The 23,356-nt window shown below is 39.5% G+C and overlaps 1 protein-coding gene across 1 annotated transcript in view; it reads right to left on the bottom strand.

Annotated features, from left to right (window-relative positions):
* Nucleotides 1-23,356, bottom strand: part of LOC139547594 (protein sidekick-1-like) — a 458,168-nt gene that overhangs the window by 245,700 nt on the left and 189,112 nt on the right. The window contains exon 2 of the mRNA XM_071356530.1: nucleotides 19,760-19,916. Within this exon, the coding sequence (XP_071212631.1) occupies nucleotides 19,760-19,916 (157 nt within the window). The remainder of the gene's footprint in view (nucleotides 1-19,759; nucleotides 19,917-23,356) is intronic.

Below are 23,356 nucleotides of genomic sequence, written 5' to 3'. Positions count from 1 at the left end.
TAACTCTGCCAAGCTTGATACAACTTCATCTAGCACTTAAGTGTCAAGTGAGAGGTGTCAAAGCCCATTAGCCCAACAATGGCAGGAGAGTCGAATAGTCTACCCCAACCAAATGGAGAGGCCTTAGAAGCTGCCTCCCGCTGTTCAGAGGTAATTAAAATACAGTACCCTGTCATTGTAAAGAATGATAAGGCAAGAAAAGATCACAAAATGAAGCTCCTTATGGAAAATCAAGAGACACTTTTTGCTGACTATTACAAAAATGGGAACATCAGCAACCTTATCTTCTACACAAACCATCCAGTGGCATGGCACAGTGCTATATTAGCACACTACCCCTTTGTTAAGAGAGGGGGGGTTAACGAGGGGTGGAAACTCAGGATACTTGACAACGAGGACTCTGAGTCAGCTAATATAAATCTATATAAGTCTGGAACAGTAATGGTACAGGGCAACCACAAACAGTTTCAGCTGGACTTTCACCAAATCAAAGAATTAGCCCAGCAGGAGAAGCTCCCCCTTGATAAAGATACCCCCACCCCAAGCGGGTCAGACCAGACGTCTTCATCATATAACCACACAGACGAGCAACCTTCAGCAGACAGTCAACCTCCCAGTACAGAGTACTTCTCCCTCATTGAAATGAAGGATAAATTCACCCAGCTGGAGGTAAGGCAGGTGGAGCTGGAACAGCAGGTGATCACACTCCAGTCAGCACAGACCCAGACAACAGTCCAGCACAACAACACCCCCTTAACCAGACCTGGAGAGCCGGAGGTGGAGAAAGACATATCTGCACTATGGACAGTGGTGAGACAACATCAACAGGAGAAAGAGCAGGAGCAGGAGAAGAACAGAGCACTAGATGAGAGGATCAGACTACAGGAGGAGAGGGAGAGGGGGATGGAGGAGAGGATCAGACTACAGGAGGAGAGGGAGAAGGGGATGGAGGAGAGGATCAGACTACAGGAGGAGAGGTTGAGGGGGATGGCATGTGACAGAGAACAACCCACTAGGGAGGTGGCCATCCCCACAGAGACGCCAGCAGAACAGCCCACCTCAGCACCCGACAAAAGTCTCGACACCACAGCAGAACAGTCCACACCAGACCCTGACCATAGAAACGACATCACAACAGAACAGACAAAAGAAAAACCCCAAGCCCAGCAGCTCTCACCCCCTCTGAGCACCCCCCCTGTCAGCCACCCTGATAGCCCTCCTGACAACCCCCCCACACCCACTGAGGACAAACACAAGACACAGATTGTCCTTCTTATGGACTCAAATGGGAAATATATAGAAGAAAAAAAACTTTTTCCCAAACACAGTGTGTCTAAACTCTGGTGTCCAAACACCCAGCGTGCCCTAGACCTTCTGTCTGAGGACAAACTAGGCTCACCTAGCCACATAATAATACACACAGGCACAAACGACCTGAGAGCACAGCAGGAAAGGGTGGCCACAGCACTGAAGGGAGTGATCGAAAAAGCTTCTTCTACTTTCCCCAACGCACAAGTGGTTATCTCCACCCTGCTACCACGAAAAGACTTCCACCCTGCTACAATACAGCGGGTAAACGCAAGCATCTCCCGTGACTGTGCCTCAAAACCAAATGTTTTTCTGGCCCACCACTCCACCCTGGACTTGAACAGCCTCTATGACCAGGTCCACCTCTACAAGGCAGCAGTGCCCACCTTTGCCCGGACTCTAAAGGACATCGCTCTCAAACGCAGCCCCAACACTTCACACAGGAGCAACAGATCAATAGACACCCCACCAAGACCAGCGAGACACCCTCCAAGACCCCCCCCTGGACCTACACACCCCCCCCCCACATCAACCATGCCCACACCCAATTTAGGCCCCCTCAGATCAGACCTATGCCACTCCTGCCCACCCCATGCACCCCACCCCCGCAAAGAGGGCATCAACATGGAAGTCACACATACGCCCAGGTAGTGAGCGGGCAAACAGGCCCAACCCCCACTCTTACACTCGCCCAAGCCAACGGCATGTACCAGATGCTCAGCAGGCTCTGCTCACACTTACTGGCCTGAGGCCAAACCACACGGCCAACAACATTGGACACTTTATGGAACAAAAAGCCTTCACTATATCATCCTGGAATATCCAAGGCCTGAGGTCATCTGCCTTTGGCCTAAAGAGCAGGAACCCGGACTTCACCAAAGAAATCGGTAATGCAGACATTGTCATCCTGCAAGAAACCTGGTACAGAGGAGACGGACCCACTGGTTGCCCTCTAGGTTACAGAGAACTGGTAGTCCCATCCACCAAACTACCAGGTGTGAAACAGGGAAGGGACTCAGGGGGAATGCTAATTTGGTATAGAGCAGACCTAACTCACTCCATTAAACTAATCAAAACAGGAACATTTTACATTTGGCTAGAAATTCAAAAGGAAATTATCTTAACAGAGAAAAATGTCCTCCTGTGTGCTACCTATATCCCCCCACTAGAATCCCCATACTTTAATGAAGACAGCTTCTCCATCCTGAATGAGGAAATCAATCATTTCCAGGCCCAGGGACATGTATTAGTCTGTGGCGACCTAAATGCCAGAACTGGACAAGAACCTGACACCCTCAGCACACAGGGGGACAAACACCTACCTGGAGGTGACAGCATTCCCTCCCCCATATGCCCCCCTAGGCACAACTATGACAACATAACCAACAAAAACGGGTCACAACTCCTGCAGCTCTGTCGCACGCTGGGTATGTACATAGTCAATGGTAGGCTTCGAGGGGACTCCTATGGTAGGTTCACCTATAGCTCATCTCTTGGCAGTAGCACTGTAGACTACTTTATCACTGACCTCAACCCAGAGTCTCTCAGAGCGTTCACAGTCAGCCCACTGACACCCCTATCAGACCACAGCAAAATCACAGTCTACTTGAACAGAGCAATACTCAATCACGAGGCATCAAAGCCAAAGGAACTGAGTAACATTAAGAAATGCTATAGATGGAAGGAATGCAGTTTGGAAATCTACCAAAAAACAATTAGACAACAGCAAATTCAATCCCTTTTAGACAACTTCCTGGGTAAAACGTTCCACTGCAATAGTGAAGGTGTAAACTTGGCAGTAGAAAATCTTAACAGTATATTTGACCTCTCAGCTTCCCTATCAAACCTAAAAATCTCAAATAGAAAACCGAAGAAAATGAACAACAATGACAAATGGTTTGATGACGAATGCAAAAATCTAAGAAATAAATTGAGAAACCTGTCCAACCAAAAACATAGAGACCCGGAAAACCTGAGTCTACGCCTTCACTATGGTGAATCACTAAAACAATACAGAAATACACTACGGAAAAAGAAGGAACAGCACGTCAGAAATCAGCTCAATGTAATTGAAGAATCCATAGACTCTAACCACTTCTGGGAAAATTGGAAAACACTAAACAAACAACAACACGAAGAATTATCTATCCAAAATGGAGATGTATGGGTAAACCACTTCTCCAATCTTTTTGGCTCTATAACAAAGAATAAAGAGCAAAAACATATACATGATCAAATACAAATCCTTGAATCAACTATTAAAGACTACCAGAACCCACTGGATTCTCCAATTACCTTGAACGAGTTACAGGACAAAATAAAAACCCTCCAACCCAAAAAGGCCTGTGGTGTTGATGGTATCCTTAATGAAATGATCAAATATACAGACAACAAATTCCAATTGGCTATACTAAAACTCTTTAACATCGTCCTTAGCTCTGGCATCTTCCCCAATATTTGGAACCAAGGACTGATCACCCCAATCCACAAAAGTGGAGACAAATTTGACCCCAATAACTACCGTGGAATATGCGTCAACAGTAACCTTGGATTATCATTAACAGCAGACTCGTACATTTCCTCAATGAAAACAATGTACTGAGCAAATGTCAAATTGGCTTTTTACCAAATTACCGTACAACAGACCATGTATTCACCCTACACATCCTAATTGACAACCAAACAAACCAAAACAAAGGCAAAGTCTTCTCATGCTTTGTTGATTTCAAAAAAGCCTTCGACTCAATTTGGCATGAGGGTCTGCTATACAAATTGATGGAAAGTGGTGTTGGGGGAAAAACATACGACATTATAAAATCCATGTACACAAACAACAAGTGTGCGGTTAAAATTGGCAAAAAACACACACATTTCTTCACACAGGGTCGTGGGGTGAGACAGGGATGCAGCTTAAGCCCCACCCTCTTCAACATATATATCAACGAATTGGCGAGGGCATTAGAACAGTCTGCAGCACCTGGCCTCACCCTACTAGAATCCGAAGTCAAATGTCTACTGTTTGCTGATGATCTGGTGCTTCTGTCACCAACCAAGGAGGGCCTACAGCAGCACCTAGATCTTCTGCACAGATTCTGTCAGACCTGGGCCCTGACAGTAAATCTCAGTAAGACCAAAATAATGGTGTTCCAAAAAAGGTCCAGTCGCCAGGACCACAAATTCCATCTAGACACCGTTGCCCTAGAGCACACAAAAAACTATACATACCTCGGCCTAAACCTCAGCACCACAGGTAACTTCCACAAAGCTGTGAACGATCTGAGAGACAAGGCAAGAAGGGCATTCTATGCCATCAAAAGGAACATAAATTTCAACATACCAATTAGGATCTGGCTAAAAATACTTGAATCAGTCATAGAGCCCATTGCCCTTTATGGTTGTGAGGTCTGGGGTCCGCTCACCAACCAAGATTTCACAAAATGGGACAAACACCAAATTGAGATTCTGCATGCAGAATTCTGCAAAAATATCCTCCGTGTACAACGTAGAACACCAAATAATGCATGCAGAGCAGAATTAGGCCGATACCCACTAATTATCAAAATCCAGAAAAGAGCCGTTAAATTCTACAACCACCTAAAAGGAAGCGATTCCCAAACCTTCCATAACAAAGCAATCACCTACAGAGAGATGAACCTGGAGAAGAGTCCCCTAAGCAAGCTGGTCCTGGGGCTCTGTTCACAAACACACCCCACAGAGCCCCAGGACAACAGCACAATTAGACCCAACCAAATCATGAGAAAACAAAAAGATAATTACTTGACACATTGGAAAGAATTAACAAACAAACAGAGCAAACTAGAATGCTATTTGGCCCTAAACAGAGAGTACACAGTGGCAGAATACCTGACCACTGTGACTGACCCAAACTTAAGGAAAGCTTTGACTATGTACAGACTCAGTGAGCATAGCCTTGCTATTGAGAAAGGCCGCCGTAGGCAGACATGGCTCTCAAGAGAAGACAGGCTATGTGCTCACTGCCCACAAAATGAGGTGGAAACTGAGCTGCACTTCCTAACCTCCTGCCCAATGTATGACCATATTAGAGACACATATTTCCCTCAGATCACACAGATCCACAAAGAATTCGAAAACAAATCCAATTTTGATAAACTCCCATATCTACTGGGTGAAATTCCACAGTGTGCCATCACAGCAGCAAGATTTGTGACCTGTTGCCACAAGAAAAGGGCAACCAGTGAAGAACAAACACCACTGTAAATACAACCCATATTTATGTTTATTTATTTTAACTTGTGTGCTTTAACCATTTATACATTGCTACAACACTGTATATATATAATATGACATTTGTAATGTCTTTATTGCTTTGAAACTTCTGTATGTGTAATGTTTACTGTTAATTTTTATTGTTTATTTCACTTTTGTATATTATCTACCTCACTTGCTTTGGCAATGTTAACACATGTTTCCCATGCCAATAAAGCCCCTTGAATTGAATTGAATTGAATTGAGAGGACTGGTCATTACCTCTGGGATACCCTACCTAGAGAGAGAGAGGACTGGTCATTACCTCTGGGATACCATACCTAGAGAGAGAGAGGACTGGTCATTACCTCTGGGATACCATACCTAGAGAGAGAGAGGACTGGTCATTACCTCTGGGATACCATACCTAGAGAGAGAGAGGACTGGTCATTACCTCTGGGATACCCTACCTAGAGAGAGAGAGGACTGGTCATTACCTCTGGGATACCATACCTAGAGAGAGAGAGGACTGGTCATTACCTCTGGGATACCATACCTAGAGAGAGAGAGTACTGGTCATTACCTCTGGGATACCCTACCTAGAGAGAGAGAGGACTGGTCATTACCTCTGGGATACCCTACCTAGAGAGAGAGAGGACTGGTCATTACCTCTGGGATACCATACCTAGAGAGAGAGAGGACTGGTCATTACCTCTGGGATACCATACCTAGAGAGAGAGAGTACTGGTCATTACCTCTGGGATACCCTACCTAGAGAGAGAGAGAGGACTGGTCATTACCTCTGGGATACCCTACCTAGAGAGAGAGAGGACTGGTCATTACCTCTGGGATACCCTACCTAGAGAGAGAGAGGACTGGTCATTACCTCTGGGACACCATACCTAGAGAGAGAGAGGACTGGTCATTACCTCTGGGATACCATACCTAGAGAGAGAGAGGACTGGTCATTACCTCTGGGATACCCTACCTAGAGAGAGAGAGACATTACCTCTGGGATACCATACCTAGAGAGAGAGAGGACTGGTCATTACCTCTGGGATACCATACCTAGAGAGAGAGGGGACTGGTCATTACCTCTGGGATACCATACCTAGAGAGAGAGAGGACTGGTCATTACCTCTGGGATACCAAACCTAGAGAGAGAGAGTACTGGTCATTACCTCTGGGATACCATACCTAGAGAGAGAGAGGACTGGTCATTACCTCTGGGATACCCTACCTAGAGAGAGAGAGGACTGGTCATTACCTCTGGGATACCATACCTAGAGAGAGAGAGTACTGGTCATTACCTCTGGGATACCATACCTAGAGAGAGAGAGGACTGGTCATTACCTCTGGGTTACCATACCTAGAGAGAGAGAGGACTGGTCATTACCTCTGGGATACCATACCTAGAGAGAGAGAGGACTGGTCATTACCTCTGGGACACCATACCTAGAGAGAGAGAGGACTGGTCATTACCTCTGGGTTACCATACCTAGAGAGAGAGAGGACTGGTCATTACCTCTGGGATACCCTACCTAGAGAGAGAGAGGACTGGTCATTACCTCTGGTATACCCTACCTAGAGAGAGAGAGGACTGGTCATTACCTCTGGGATACCATACCTAGAGAGAGAGAGGACTGGTCATTACCTCTGGGATACCATACCTAGAGAGAGAGAGGACTGGTCATTACCTCTGGGATACCCTACCTAGAGAGAGAGAGAGACATTACCTCTGGGATACCATACCTAGAGAGAGAGAGGACTGGTCATTACCTCTGGGATACCCTACCTAGAGAGAGAGAGACATTACCTCTGGGATACCATACCTAGAGAGAGAGAGGACTGGTCATTACCTCTGGGATACCATACCTAGAGAGAGAGAGGACTGGTCATTACCTCTGGGATACCATACCTAGAGAGAGAGAGGACTGGTCATTACCTCTGGGATACCATACCTAGAGAGAGAGAGGACTGGTCATTACCTCTGGGATACCCAACCTAGAGAGAGAGAGGACTGGTCATTACCTCTGGGATACCATACCTAGAGAGAGAGAGGACTGGTCATTACCTCTGGGATACCATACCTAGAGAGAGAGAGTACTGGTCATTACCTCTGGGATACCCTACCTAGAGAGAGAGAGAGGACTGGTCATTACCTCTGGGATACCCTACCTAGAGAGAGAGAGGACTGGTCATTACCTCTGGGATACCCTACCTAGAGAGAGAGAGGACTGGTCATTACCTCTGGGACACCATACCTAGAGAGAGAGAGGACTGGTCATTACCTCTGGGATACCATACCTAGAGAGAGAGAGGACTGGTCATTACCTCTGGGATACCCTACCTAGAGAGAGAGAGACATTACCTCTGGGATACCATACCTAGAGAGAGAGAGGACTGGTCATTACCTCTGGGATACCATACCTAGAGAGAGAGGGGACTGGTCATTACCTCTGGGATACCATACCTAGAGAGAGAGAGGACTGGTCATTACCTCTGGGATACCAAACCTAGAGAGAGAGAGTACTGGTCATTACCTCTGGGATACCATACCTAGAGAGAGAGAGGACTGGTCATTACCTCTGGGATACCCTACCTAGAGAGAGAGAGGACTGGTCATTACCTCTGGGATACCATACCTAGAGAGAGAGAGTACTGGTCATTACCTCTGGGATACCATACCTAGAGAGAGAGAGGACTGGTCATTACCTCTGGGTTACCATACCTAGAGAGAGAGAGGACTGGTCATTACCTCTGGGATACCATACCTAGAGAGAGAGAGGACTGGTCATTACCTCTGGGACACCATACCTAGAGAGAGAGAGGACTGGTCATTACCTCTGGGTTACCATACCTAGAGAGAGAGAGGACTGGTCATTACCTCTGGGATACCCTACCTAGAGAGAGAGAGGACTGGTCATTACCTCTGGGATACCCTACCTAGAGAGAGAGGACTGGTCATTACCTCTGGGATACCATACCTAGAGAGAGAGAGGACTGGTCATTACCTCTGGGATACCATACCTAGAGAGAGAGAGGACTGGTCATTACCTCTGGGATACCCTACCTAGAGAGAGAGAGGACTGGTCATTACCTCTGGGATACCATACCTAGAGAGAGAGAGGACTGGTCATTACCTCTGGGATACCCTACCTAGAGAGAGAGAGGACTGGTCATTACCTCTGGGATACCATACCTAGAGAGAGAGAGGACTGGTCATTACCTCTGGGATACCATACCTAGAGAGAGAGAGGACTGGTCATTACCTCTGGGATACCATACCTAGAGAGAGAGAGGACTGGTCATTACCTCTGGGATACCCTACCTAGAGAGAGAGGACTGGTCATTACCTCTGGGATACCATACCTAGAGAGAGAGAGGACTGGTCATTACCTCTGGGATAACATACCTAGAGAGAGAGAGGACTGGTCATTACCTCTGGGATACCATACCTAGAGAGAGAGAGGACTGGTCATTACCTCTGGGATACCCTACCTAGAGAGAGAGAGGACTGGTCATTACCTCTGGGATACCATACCTAGAGAGAGAGAGTACTGGTCATTACCTCTGGGATACCCTACCTAGAGAGAGAGAGGACTGGTCATTACCTCTGGGATACCATACCTAGAGAGAGAGAGGACTGGTCATTACCTCTGGGATACCATACCTAGAGAGAGAGAGGACTGGTCATTACCTCTGGGATACCATACCTAGAGAGAGAGAGGACTGGTCATTACCTCTGGGATACCCTACCTAGAGAGAGAGGACTGGTCATTACCTCTGGGATACCATACCTAGAGAGAGAGAGGACTGGTCATTACCTCTGGGATACCATACCTAGAGAGAGAGAGGACTGGTCATTACCTCTGGGATACCCTACCTAGAGAGAGAGGACTGGTCATTACCTCTGGGATACCCTACCTAGAGAGAGGACTGGTCATTACCTCTGGGATACCATACCTAGAGAGAGAGAGGACTGGTCATTACCTCTGGGATACCATACCTAGAGAGAGAGAGGACTGGTCATTACCTCTGGGATACCATACCTAGAGAGAGAGAGGACTGGTCATTACCTCTGGGATACCATACCTAGAGAGAGAGGACTGGTCATTACCTCTGGGATACCATACCTAGAGAGAGAGAGGACTGGTCATTACCTCTGGGATACCATACCTAGAGAGAGAGAGGACTGGTCATTACCTCTGGGATAACATACCTAGAGAGAGAGAGGACTGGTCATTACCTCTGGGATAACATACCTAGAGAGAAACACCACAGTGTGCATCACAGCAGCAAGATTTGTGACCAGTTACCACAAGAAAAGGGCAACCAGTGAAGAACAAACACCATTGTAAATACAACCTATATTTATATATTTGTTATTATTATAATTGAACTATTTGGACATTGTTACAACACTGTATAATATGAGAGGGAGAGGGAGAGGGAGAGAGAGAGAGAGAGAGAGAGAGAGAGAGAGAGAGAGAGAGAGAGAGAGAGAGAGAGAGAGAGAGAGAGAGAGAGAGAGAGAGAGAGAGAGAGAGAGAGAGAGAGAGAGAGAGAGAGAGAGCGAGAGAGAGAGAGAGAGAGAGAGAGAGAGAGAGAGACACAGAGAGAGAGACACAGAGAGAGAGGAGACAGAGAGAGAGAGACAGAGAGAGAGAGGACAGAGAGAGAGAGAGAGAGAGAGAGAGAGAGAGAGAGAGAGAGAGAGAGAGAGAGAGAGAGAGAGAGAGAGAGAGAGAGAGAGAGAGAGAGAGAGACACAGAGAGAGAGACACAGAGAGAGAGACACAGAGAGAGAGGAGACAGAGAGAGAGAGACAGAGAGAGAGAGGACAGAGAGAGAGGAGACAGAGAGAAATGGGTGAAACAGACTGGAAGGATGATGTGTATGACCTTGGAGGAGACAGACATAGAGAGGAAGAGGAGAGAGGAAGAGGAGAGAATGTGTGAACTGTACTCCTAAAGAGGGACAGATGGGGAGGCGGAGGTGTGTACGTGTGTGTCTGTGGTGTGTGTGTGTGTGTGTCTACTGCCCGATGCCAGGTTGCCCATTAGAGTGGCACTGCCCATTAAAACCCCATTACACCCAACCTGGATAAAACACACACAAACACTCACCAACACACACACACACACAGCCAACCCACACACACACACACACACACACACACACACACACACACACACACACACACACACACACACACACACACACACACACACACACACACACACACACACACACACACACACACACACACACAGCCAAACACACACACACACACACACACACACAAACACAGCCAAACACACACACACACACAAACACACACCAACAAACACACACACAGCCAACCCACACACACAGCCAAACACACACACAGCCAAGTATTCCAGCCAGCGTGTCCTTGTGATGTTGTCAACAACAGACACAGTGATGTATCAGCCTCAGACTGGAGCATCACTAGAGGAACAACAGACACAGTGATGTATCAGCCTCAGACTGGAGCATCACTAGAGGAACAGCCTCTCTACTGTCATTACAATCATTACACTGCTGTTGAACAGGGCTGTTGTGGCCATACGTTCACACCTTGTCAATTCTATCCTACAACTGTCTAACTAACTGTATTCTAACATTGTCTAACTCTATCCTAACATTGTCTAACTATATCATAACATTGTCTAACTGGGCTGTTGTGGCCATACATTCACACATTGCCAATTCTATCCTAACACTGTCAAACTAACTCTACCCTAACATTGTCTAACTAACTCTATCCTAACATTGTCAAACTAACTCTATCCTAACATTGTCTAACCTAACATTGTCAAACTAACTCTATCCTAACATTGTCTAACTAACATAGTCATAATATTTTCTAACTAACTCTAATCTAACATTGTCAAACTAACATAGTCATAATATTATCTAACTAACTCTAATCTAACATTGTCAAACTAACATAGTCATAATATTATCTAACTAACTCTAATCTAACATTGTCTAACTAACATAGTCATAATATTTTCTAACTAACTCTAATCTAACATTGTCAAACTAACATAGTCATAATATTATCTAACTAACTCTAATCTAACATTGTCAAACTAACATAGTCATAATGTTATCTAACTAACTCTAATCTAACATTGTCAAACTAACATAGTCATAATGTTATCTAACTAACTCTAATCTAACATTGTCAAACTAACTATATCATAATATTATCTAACTAACTCTAACCTAACATTGTCAAACTAACATAGTCATAATATTATCTAACTAACTCTAACCTAACATTGTCAAACTAACATAGTCATAATATTATCTAACTAACTCTAACCTAACATTGTCAAACTAACATAGTCATAATATTATCTAACTAACTCTAACCTAACATTGTCAAACTAACATAGTCATAATATTATCTAACTAACTCTAACCTAACATTGTCAAACTAACATAGTCATAATATTATCTAACTAACTCTAACCTAACATTGTCAAACTAACTATATCATAATATTATCTAACTAACTCTAATCTAACATTGTCTAACTAACATAGTCATAATATTTTCTAACTAACTCTAATCTAACATTGTCAAACTAACATAGTCATAATGTTATCTAACTAACTCTAATCTAACATTGTCAAACTAACATAGTCATAATATTATCTAACTAACTCTAACCTAACATTGTCAAACTAACATAGTCATAATATTATCTAACTAACTCTAATCTAACATTGTCAAACTAACATAGTCATAATATTATCTAACTAACTCTAACCTAACATTGTCAAACTAACATAGTCATAATATTATCTAACTAACTCTAATCTAACATTGTCAAACTAACATAGTCATAATATTATCTAACTAACTCTAACCTAACATTGTCAAACTAACATAGTCATAATATTATCTAACTAACTCTAACCTAACATTGTCAAACTAACATAGTCATAATATTATCTAACTAACTCTAATCTAACATTGTCAAACTAACATAGTCATAATATTATCTAACTAACTCTAATCTAACATTGTCAAACTAACATAGTCATAATGTTATCTAACTAACTCTAATCTAACATTGTCAAACTAACATAGTCATAATGTTATCTAACTAACTCTAATCTAACATTGTCAAACTAACTATATCATAATATTATCTAACTAACTCTAACCTAACATTGTCAAACTAACATAGTCATAATATTATCTAACTAACTCTAACCTAACATTGTCAAACTAACATAGTCATAATATTATCTAACTAACTCTAACCTAACATTGTCAAACTAACTATATCATAATATTATCTAACTAACTCTAATCTAACATTGTCTAACTAACATAGTCATAATATTTTCTAACTAACTCTAACCTAACATTGTCAAACTAACTATATCATAATATTATCTAACTAACTCTAACCTAACATTGTCTAACTAACATAGTTATAATATTATCTAACTAACTCTAACCTAACATTGTCAAACTAACTATATCATAATATTATCTAACTAACTCTAACCTAACATTGTCTAACTAACATAGTCATAATATTATCTAACTAACTCTAACCTAACATTGTCTAACTAACATAGTCATAATATTTTCTAACTAACTCTAATCTAACATTGTCAAACTAACATAGTCATAATATTATCTAACTAACTCTAATCTAACATTGTCTAACTAACATAGTCATAATATTTTCTAACTAACTCTAACCTAACATTGTCAAACTAACTATATCATAATATTATCTAACTAACTCTAACCTAACATTGTCTAACTAACATAGTTATAATATTATCTAACTAACTCTAACCTAACATTGTCAAACTAACTATATCATAATATTATCTAACTAACTCTAACCTAACATTGTCTAACTAACATAGTCATAATATTATCTAACTAACTCTAACCTAACATTGTCTAACTAACATAGTCATAATATTTTCTAACTAACTCTAATCTAACATTGTCAAACTAACATAGTCATAATATTATCTAACTAACTCTAATCTAACATTGTCTAACTAACATAGTCATAATATTATCTAACTAACTCTAATCTAACATTGTCAAACTAACTATATCATAATATTATCTAACTAACTCTAACCTAACATTGTCTAACTAACATAGTTATAATATTATCTAACTAACTCTAACCTAACATTGTCAAACTAACTATATCATAATATTATCTAACTAACTCTAACCTAACATTGTCTAACTAACATAGTCATAATATTATCTAACTAACTCTAACCTAACATTGTCTAACTAACATAGTCATAATATTTTCTAACTAACTCTAACCTAACATTGTCAAACTAACTATATCATAATATTATCTAACTAACTCTAATCTAACATTGTCAAACTAACATAGTCATAATATTATCTAACTAACTCTAATCTAACATTGTCTAACTAACATAGTCATAATATTATCTAACTAACTCTAATCTAACATTGTCTAACTAACATAGTCATAATATTATCTAACTAACTCTAATCTAACATTGTCAAACTAAAGCCCTCTTACATCCCCAAACAGATGTTTTCTAAACATTCGGGCCTTAACTTTGAGAAGTCCTGGAATCAGCCGTGACATCATAATAGACCCAGCGTGGTCGTGTTGCTGTCGTCGTTCTAACGTCCGATGCAGAATCCCACTTACCATCTCAATCAATACATGGCTACAAACTGCTGGGTCATTCCCCCGCACAAACAGAGAGAAAGGGTGTGTGTGCATTCTCTTTCCATCTCTCTCTCCCTCTTCCCTCTTTCCCTTTTCTCTTTCTCGCTCTCTCTCGCTCTCTCTCTCTCTCTCTCTCTCTCTCTCTCTCTCTCTCTCTCTCTCTCTCTCTCTCTCTCTCTCTCTCTCTCTCTCTCTCTCTCTCCATCTCTCTCTCTCGCTGTCTCTCTCTCTCTCTGTGTATGTATGTTCCATACTCTATGGGTGAGTGATGTAACAAGCAGTAATGTATCACAGCACGGTTGGAGAGAGGGAAGCTTAGCCCCCAGCCCTCCTGTAGTGTAAATGAGAGAGGGAAGCTCAGTCAACAAAACCCAGACCTCGTGGTGGTCCTATCGATCCCCCAGCCCTCCTGTAGTGTAAATGAGAGAGGGGAGCTTAGTCAACAACACCCAGACATCATGGTGGTCCTATCAATCCCCCAGCCCTCCTGTAGTGTAAATGAGAGAGGGGAGCTTAGTCAACAACACCCAGACCTCGTGGTGGTCCTATCAATCCCCCAGCCCTCCTGTAGTGTAAATGAGAGAGGGGAGCTTAGTCAACAACACCCAGACCTCGTGGTGGTCCTATCAATCCCCCAGCCCTCCTGTAGTGTAAATGAGAGAGGGAAGCTTAGTCAACAACACCCAGACCTCGTGGTGGTCCTATCAATCCCCCAGCCCTCCTGTAGTGTAAATGAGAGAGGGGAGCTTAGTCAACAAAACCCAGACCTCGTGGTGGTCCTATCGATCCCCCAGCCCTCCTGTAGTGTAAATGAGAGAGGGGAGCTTAGTCAACAACACCCAGACCTCGTGGTGGTCCTATCGATCCCCCAGCCCTCCTGTAGTGTAAATGAGAGAGGGGAGCTTAGTCAACAACACCCAGACCTCGTGGTGGTCCTATCAATCCCCCAGCCCTCCTGTAGTGTAAATGAGAGAGGGGAGCTTAGTCAACAAAACCCAGACCTCGCTGGAGTTGAAGAGTTAGTCTTTGAGTTTGCAGTGGTGTGTGTCTGTCTGTGTGAGTGCAGGCAGCAGGAGTGTGTCTGGAATTGTGTTTGTCTTAGACGTTGTTCTAGCAGCAGTTATTGCCCTGCGTCCTTCTGTCCTCCTTCGCCTTTTAACACATCGCCTCGTGTCAACACGCCACGAGGAAAGAGATAGAAGCCCAGAGTGTGTGAGAGCTGAGACAGACAGGAGAGTGTTCATATATATATCTATTATTATACATTCCACAACACATTATATATAGAGACATATCTTCATCTATATATTATTATCTGATAGATCATGCATACCACTCTGGGGAGAGAGGGGGAGACAGGAGGATGACACGGAGACTACAGGATGGGTGCTGGCTGCTGATATACACACTACCACAGACATCTGACAAAAAGTTGCTCTCAGGTTTCTCAAGTTAGTAAAATAAAGTATGAAGAAGACATTTACGGGGAGAGAGAGGCATATTATGTATAGGTATATTATATATAGGTATATTATATATAGGTATATTATATATAGGTATATTATACATAGGTATATTATATATAGGCATATTATGTATAGGTATATTATATATAGGTATATTATATATAGGTATATTATACATAGGTATATTATATATAGGTATATTATACATAGGTATATTAAATAAAGGTATATTAAATATAGGTATATTAAATAAAGGTATATTATATATAGGTATATTAAATAAAGGTATATTATACATAGGTATATTATACATAGGTATATTAAATATAGGTATATTAAATAAAGGTATATTATATATAGGTATATTATACATAGGTATATTAAATAAAGGTATATTATATATAGGTATATTAAATAAAGGTATATTATATATAGGTATATTGTATATAGGTATATTATACATAGGTATATTATACATAGGTATATTAAATAAAGGTATATTATATATAGGTATATTGTATATAGGTATATTATACATAGGTATATTAAATAAAGGTATATTATACATAGGTATATTAAATAAAGGTATATTATATATAGGTATATTGTATATAGGTATATTATACATAGGTATATTATATATAGGTATATTAAATAAAGGTATATTATATATAGGTATATTGTATATAGGTATATTATACATAGGTATATTAAATAAAGGTATATTATACATAGGTATATTAAATAAAGGTATATTACATATAGGTATATTGTATATAGGTATATTATACATAGGTATATTAAATAAAGGTATATTATATATAGGTATATTATACATAGGTATATTATACATAGGTATATTATACATAGGTATATTAAATAAAGGTATATTATATATAGGTATATTATACATAGGTATATTAAATAAAGGTATATTATATATAGGTATATTAAATAAAGGTATATTATATATAGGTATATTGTATATAGGTATATTATACATAGGTATATTATACATAGGTATATTAAATAAAGGTATATTATACATAGGTATATTAAATAAAGGTATATTATATATAGGTATATTAAATAAAGGTATATTATATATAGGTATATTGTATATAGGTATATTATACATAGGTATATTAAATAAAGGTATATTATACATAGGTATATTAAATAAAGGTATATTACATATAGGTATATTGTATATAGGTATATTATACATAGGTATATTAAATAAAGGTATATTATATATAGGTATATTATACATAGGTATATTATACATAGGTATATTATACATAGGTATATTAAATAAAGGTATATTATATATAGGTATATTATACATAGGTATATTAAATAAAGGTATATTATATATAGGTATATTAAATAAAGGTATATTATATATAGGTATATTGTATATAGGTATATTATACATAGGTATATTATACATAGGTATATTAAATAAAGGTATATTATACATAGGTATATTAAATAAAGGTATATTATATATAGGTATATTGTATATACAGTGGGGAGAACAAGTATTTGATACACTGCCGATTTTGCAGGTTTTCCTACTTACAAAGCATGTAGAGGTCTGTAATTTTTATCATAGGTACACTTCAACTGTGAGAGACGGAATCTAAAACAAAAATCCAGAAAATCACATTGTATGATTTTTAAGTAATTAATTTGCATTTTATTGCAAGACATAAGTATTTGATCACCTTCCAACCAGTAAGAATTCCGACTCTCACAGACCTGTTAGTTTTTCTTTAAGAAGCCCTCTTGTTCTCCACTCATTACCTGTATTAACTGCACCTGTTTGAACTCGTTACCTGTATAAAAGACACCTGTCCACACACTCAATCAAACAGACTCCAACCTCTCCACAATGGCCAAGACCAGAGAGCTGTGTAAGGACATCAGGGATAAAATTGTAGACCTGCACAAGGCTGGGATGGGCTACAGGACAATAGGCAAGCAGCTTGGTGAGAAGGCAACAACTGTTGGCGCAATTATTAGAAAATGGAAGAAGTTCAAGATGACGGTCAATCATCCTCGGTCTGGGGCTCCATGCAAGATCTCACCTCGTGGGGCATCAATGATCATGAGGAAGGTGAGGGATCAGCCCAGAACTACACGGCAGGACCTGGTCAATGACCTGAAGAGAGCTGGGACCACAGTCTCAAAGAAAACCATTAGTAACACACTATGCCGTCATGGATTAAAATACTGCAGCGCACGCAAGGTCCCCCTGCTCAAGCCAGGGCATGTCCAGGCCCGCCTGAAGTTTGCCAATGACCATCTGGATGATCCAGAGGAAGAATGGGAGAAGGTCATGTGGTCTGATGAGACAAAAATTGAGCTTTTTGGTCTAAACTCCACTCGACGTGTTTGGAGGAAGAAGAAGGATGAGTACAACCCCAAGAACACCATCCCAACCATGAAGCATGGAGGTGGAAACATCATTCTTTGGGGATGCTTTTCTGCAAAGGGGACAGGACGACTGCACCGTATTGAGGGGAGGATGGATGGGGCCATGTATCGCGAGATCTTGGCCAACGACCTCCTTCCCTCAGTAAGAGCATTGAAGATGGGTCGTGGCTGGGTCTTCCAGCATGACAACGACCCGAAACACACAGCCAGGGAAACTAAGGAGTGGCTCCGTAAGAAGCATCTCAAGGTCCTGGAGTGGCCTAGCCAGTCTCCAGACCTGAACCCAATAGAAAATCTTTGGAGGGCGCTGAAAGTCCGTATTGCCCAGCGACAGCACCGAAACCTGAAGGATCAGGAGAAGGTCTGTATGGAGGAGTGGGACAAAATCCCTGCTGCAGTGTGTGCAAACCTGGTCAAGAACTCCAGGAAACGTATGATCTCTGTAATTGCAAACAAAGGTTTCTGTACCAAATATTAAGTTCTGCTTTTCTGATGTATCAAATACTTATGTCATGCAATAAAATGCAAATTAATTACTTAAAAATCATACAATGTGATTTTCTGGATTTTTGTTTTAGATTCCGTGTCTCACAGTTGAAGTGTACCTATGATAAATATTACAGACCTCTACATGCTTTGTAAGTAGGAAAACCTGCAAAATCGGTAGTGTATCAAATACTTGTTCTCCCCACTGTAGGTATATTATACATAGGTATATTATACATAGGTATATTAAATAAAGGTATATTATATATAGGTATATTGTATATAGGTATATTATACATAGGTATATTATATATAGGTATATTATACATAGGTATATTAAATAAAGGTATATTATATATAGGTATATTCTATATAGGTATATTATATATAGGTATATTATACATAGGTATATTATATATAGGTATATTATACATAGGTATATTAAATATAGGTATATTGTTTATAGATAGGTATATTAAATATAGGTATATTATATATAGGTATATTATACATAGGTATATTAAATATAGGTATATTGTTTATAGATAGGTATATTAAATATAGGTATATTATATATAGGTATATTATACATAGGTATATTAAATATAGGTATATTGTTTATAGATAGGTATATTAAATATAGGTATATTATATATAGGTATATTATACATAGGTATATTAAATATAGGTATATTAAATATAGGTATATTGTTCATAGATAGGTATATTGTACATAGGCATATTATATATAGGTATATTAATAGAGAGAGCTATATTATGTATAGGTATATTTGTAGAGAGGTATATTATATATAGATATATCTATAGAGAGAGGTATATTATATATAGGTATATCTATAGAGAGAGGTATATTATATATAGGTATATCATATGTAGGTATATTATATATACGTATATCTACATTTAAAGTGGAGAAGAAGGTAGAGAAAGGTATATTATATATTGCTATATTTATAGAGAAATGTATGTATAGTGAAGGTATATTTACGTGTATAGTGGAGAGAAGGAGGTAGAGAGCTATATGCTATATTTATAGAGAGATGTATGGAGAGTGAAGGTATATTTACGTGTATAGTGGAGAGAAGTGTGTGATATCTGTGTTGTTGAGGATCCATCGGTACTGTAGAGGCCAGGAGCCTTCAGCCAGACAGGTCAGTACCAGCCTGTTACCCTCTAGATGGGTCTGGACCTGGCCCGGAGACACACGGAAATATGGAGCTACATCTGGAGGAGGAGAAGAGAAGAGGAGAGAATAAATATTTAATTCAGCTTGAATTTATAATCATTTATAATCATTTATAATAATCATTTATAATCATTTATAAGTCAAAACATGGACATAAAACAATGTACAGGTTATATGTACAGGTTATATGTACAGCTTATATGTACAGGTTATATGTACAGGTTATATGTACAGGTTATGTGTACAGGTTATATGTACAGGTCATATGTACAGGTTATATGTACAGGTTATATGTACAGGTTATATGTACAGGTTATATGTACAGGTTATATGTACAGGTTATATGTACAGGTTATATGTACAGGTTATATGTACAGGTTATACGTACAGGTTATACGTACAGGTCATATGTACAGGTTATACGTACAGGTTATATGTACAGGTCATATGTACAGGTTATATGTACAGGTTATATGTACAGGTCATATGTACAGGTTATATGTACAGGTTATATGTACAGGTTATATGTACAGGTTATATGTACAGGTCATATGTACAGGTTATATGTACAGGTTATATGTACAGGTTATATGTACAGGTTATATGTACAGGTTATATGTACAGGTTATATGTACAGGTTATACGTACAGGTTATACGTACAGGTCATACGTACAGGTCATACGTACAGGTCATATGTACAGGTCATATGTACAGGTTATATGTACAGGTTATATGTACAGGTCATATGTACAGGTTATATGTACAGGTTATATGTACAGGTTATATGTACAGGTTATATGTACAGGTCATATGTACAGGTTATATGTACAGGTTATATGTACAGGTTATATGTACAGGTTATATGTACAGGTTATATGTACAGGTTATATGTACAGGTCATATGTACAGGTCATATGTACAGGTTATATGTACAGGTTATATGTACAGGTTATATGTACAGGTTATATGTACAGGTTATATGTACAGGTTATATGTACAGGTCATATGTACAGGTTATATGTACAGGTTATACGTACAGGTTATATGTACAGGTTATATGTACAGGTCATATGTACAGGTTATATGTACAGGTCATATGTACAGGTTATATGTACAGGTTATATGTACAGGTTATATGTACAGGTTATATGTACAGGTTATATGTACAGGTTATATGTACAGGTTATATGTACAGGTTATATGTACAGGTCATATGTACAGGTTATATGTACAGGTTATACGTACAGGTTATATGTACAGGTTATATGTACAGGTCATATGTACAGGTTATATGTACAGGTCATATGTACAGGTTATATGTACAGGTCATATGTACAGGTTATACGTACAGGTTATATGTACAGGTTATATGTACAGGTCATATGTACAGGTTATATGTACAGGTCATATGTACAGGTTATATGTACAGGTTATACGTACAGGTTATATGTACAGGTTATATGGACAGGTCATATGTACAGGTTATATGTACAGGTTATATGTACAGGTCATATGTACAGGTTATATGTACAGGTTATACGTACAGGTTATATGTACAGGTTATATGTACAGGTTATATGTACAGGTTATATGTACAGGTTATATGTACAGGTTATATGTACAGGTTATACGTACAGTCAGAAAGTATCCCCACCCCTTTACCCTTTCCCACACTGGTGTTACACCCTTAAATAAAAATGTCTTCAATTTCTTTTAAATATCTCACCCATCTACACATAATATCCCTTAAGTTACGGCGGAACGTTTCGACAACATCCGGTGAAATTGTAGAGCGCGAAATTCAAATTAAATTATTAGAAAAATTTAACTTTCATAAAATCAGAAATGCAAAACACCAAAATAAAGCTTAACTTCTTGTTAAAGGTATTCAGGTATTCATTCTGAATGGTAAAGTTAAGGTCTGGGATAAGGTAAACAACATTAAGGGTATTCAGGTATTCATTCTGAATGGTAAAGTTAAGGTCTGGGATAAGGTAAACAACATTAAGGGTATTCAGGTATTCATTCTGAATGGTAAAGTTAAGGTCTGGGATAAGGTAAACAACATTAAGGGTATTCAGGTATTCATTCTGAATGGTAAAGTTAAGGTCTGGGATAAGGTAAACAACATTAAGGGTATTCAGGTATTCATTCTGAATGGTAAAGTTAAGGTCTGGGATAAGGTAAACAACATTAAGGGTATTCAGGTATTCATTCTGAATGGTAAAGTTAAGGTCTGGGATAAGGTAAACAACATTAAGGGTATTCAGGTATTCATTCTGAATGGTAAAGTTAACCTGTTGAGGACAAGGGGGTGCTGTTTTCACTTTTGGAGAAAATCGTATGATTTTTAAACGGCCTCGTACTCAATTCTTGCTCGTACAATATGCATATTATTATTACTATTGGATAGAAAACAGTCTCTAGTTTCTAAAAACGTTTGAATTATTTCTCTAAGTGAAACAGAACTCCTTTTACAGACCATTTCCTAACCGGAAGTGAGATTTCCAAAAGCGAACTCTCTCTTCAGGAGCTTGTCTATAAAAGGGCATGTCACTTATGACTGTAGAAACACGTCATACGCCTTCGCCTGGATGTAATGCGGAAGTGAGAGAAAAAATCAGTTGATTATCTCGACCAGGGACTGAACACAACGTCTTGGACTGAGACGTGCGCACTTTTATTTATTTTCTGGGCGCGAAGTCTGACCTGTACTCGGCTCATTGAAGAACCTTTTTAAAGGTGAATATGATCTCTGGCTTTGATTTTCTTTGATACATGTCACAATATCATCTTAAAGTATGTTTTTTCAATATAGTTTAATTATATTATTGAAATCTATTCTGGACTTTAGACGTGATGCGACGCAAGAATTGGTTCAAGAACGAGAGGCTAGCAATGCTAGCTAATGGTGCTTGCTAATTCTGAGGGAAATCGTTCGTTATGGATCCAAATAAAGTCGGTTCTGAACAAAGGACCCCTTGGAGAACATTCCGATGGAAGATCCACAAAGATAAGGACCCAATTTGGGATGCTTTTTCATATATATCTGTCGAACTGTGCTATGCTACCGTTTGACTAGAAGCAATGCTGCTGTGTGCTAGCTATTGTAGTAAGCTAATATAACGATATATTGTGTTTTCGCTGTAAAACACTTAAAAAATTGGAAATATTGGCTCTGTTCACAAGATCTTATTCTTTCATTAGCTATCCACCATATATTGTTCTGAAATGTTTTATGATGTGTAATTAGTAGTTGACGTTGGTGTCTGTATTTTCTCTGGCTACTGCCGTGCGATTTCTGACTGTAGCTGTGATGGTGGCTATGATGGTAGCAGTAATGTAAAACTGATTTATAGCTAAAATATGCACATTTTTCGAACAAAACATAGATTTATTGTGTAACATGTTATAGGACTGTCATCTGAGGGAGTTTTTTCTAGGTTATTTAGGTTGGTTCTAGGTTGGTTCTAGGTT

This window comes from Salvelinus alpinus, chromosome 2, assembly GCF_045679555.1.
Source record: "Salvelinus alpinus chromosome 2, SLU_Salpinus.1, whole genome shotgun sequence".
In the NCBI taxonomy this organism is placed as follows: domain Eukaryota; kingdom Metazoa; phylum Chordata; class Actinopteri; order Salmoniformes; family Salmonidae; genus Salvelinus; species Salvelinus alpinus.
The sequence above is the reverse complement of the archived record's forward strand: the minus strand, read 5'-3'. Positions and strand labels throughout refer to the sequence as shown.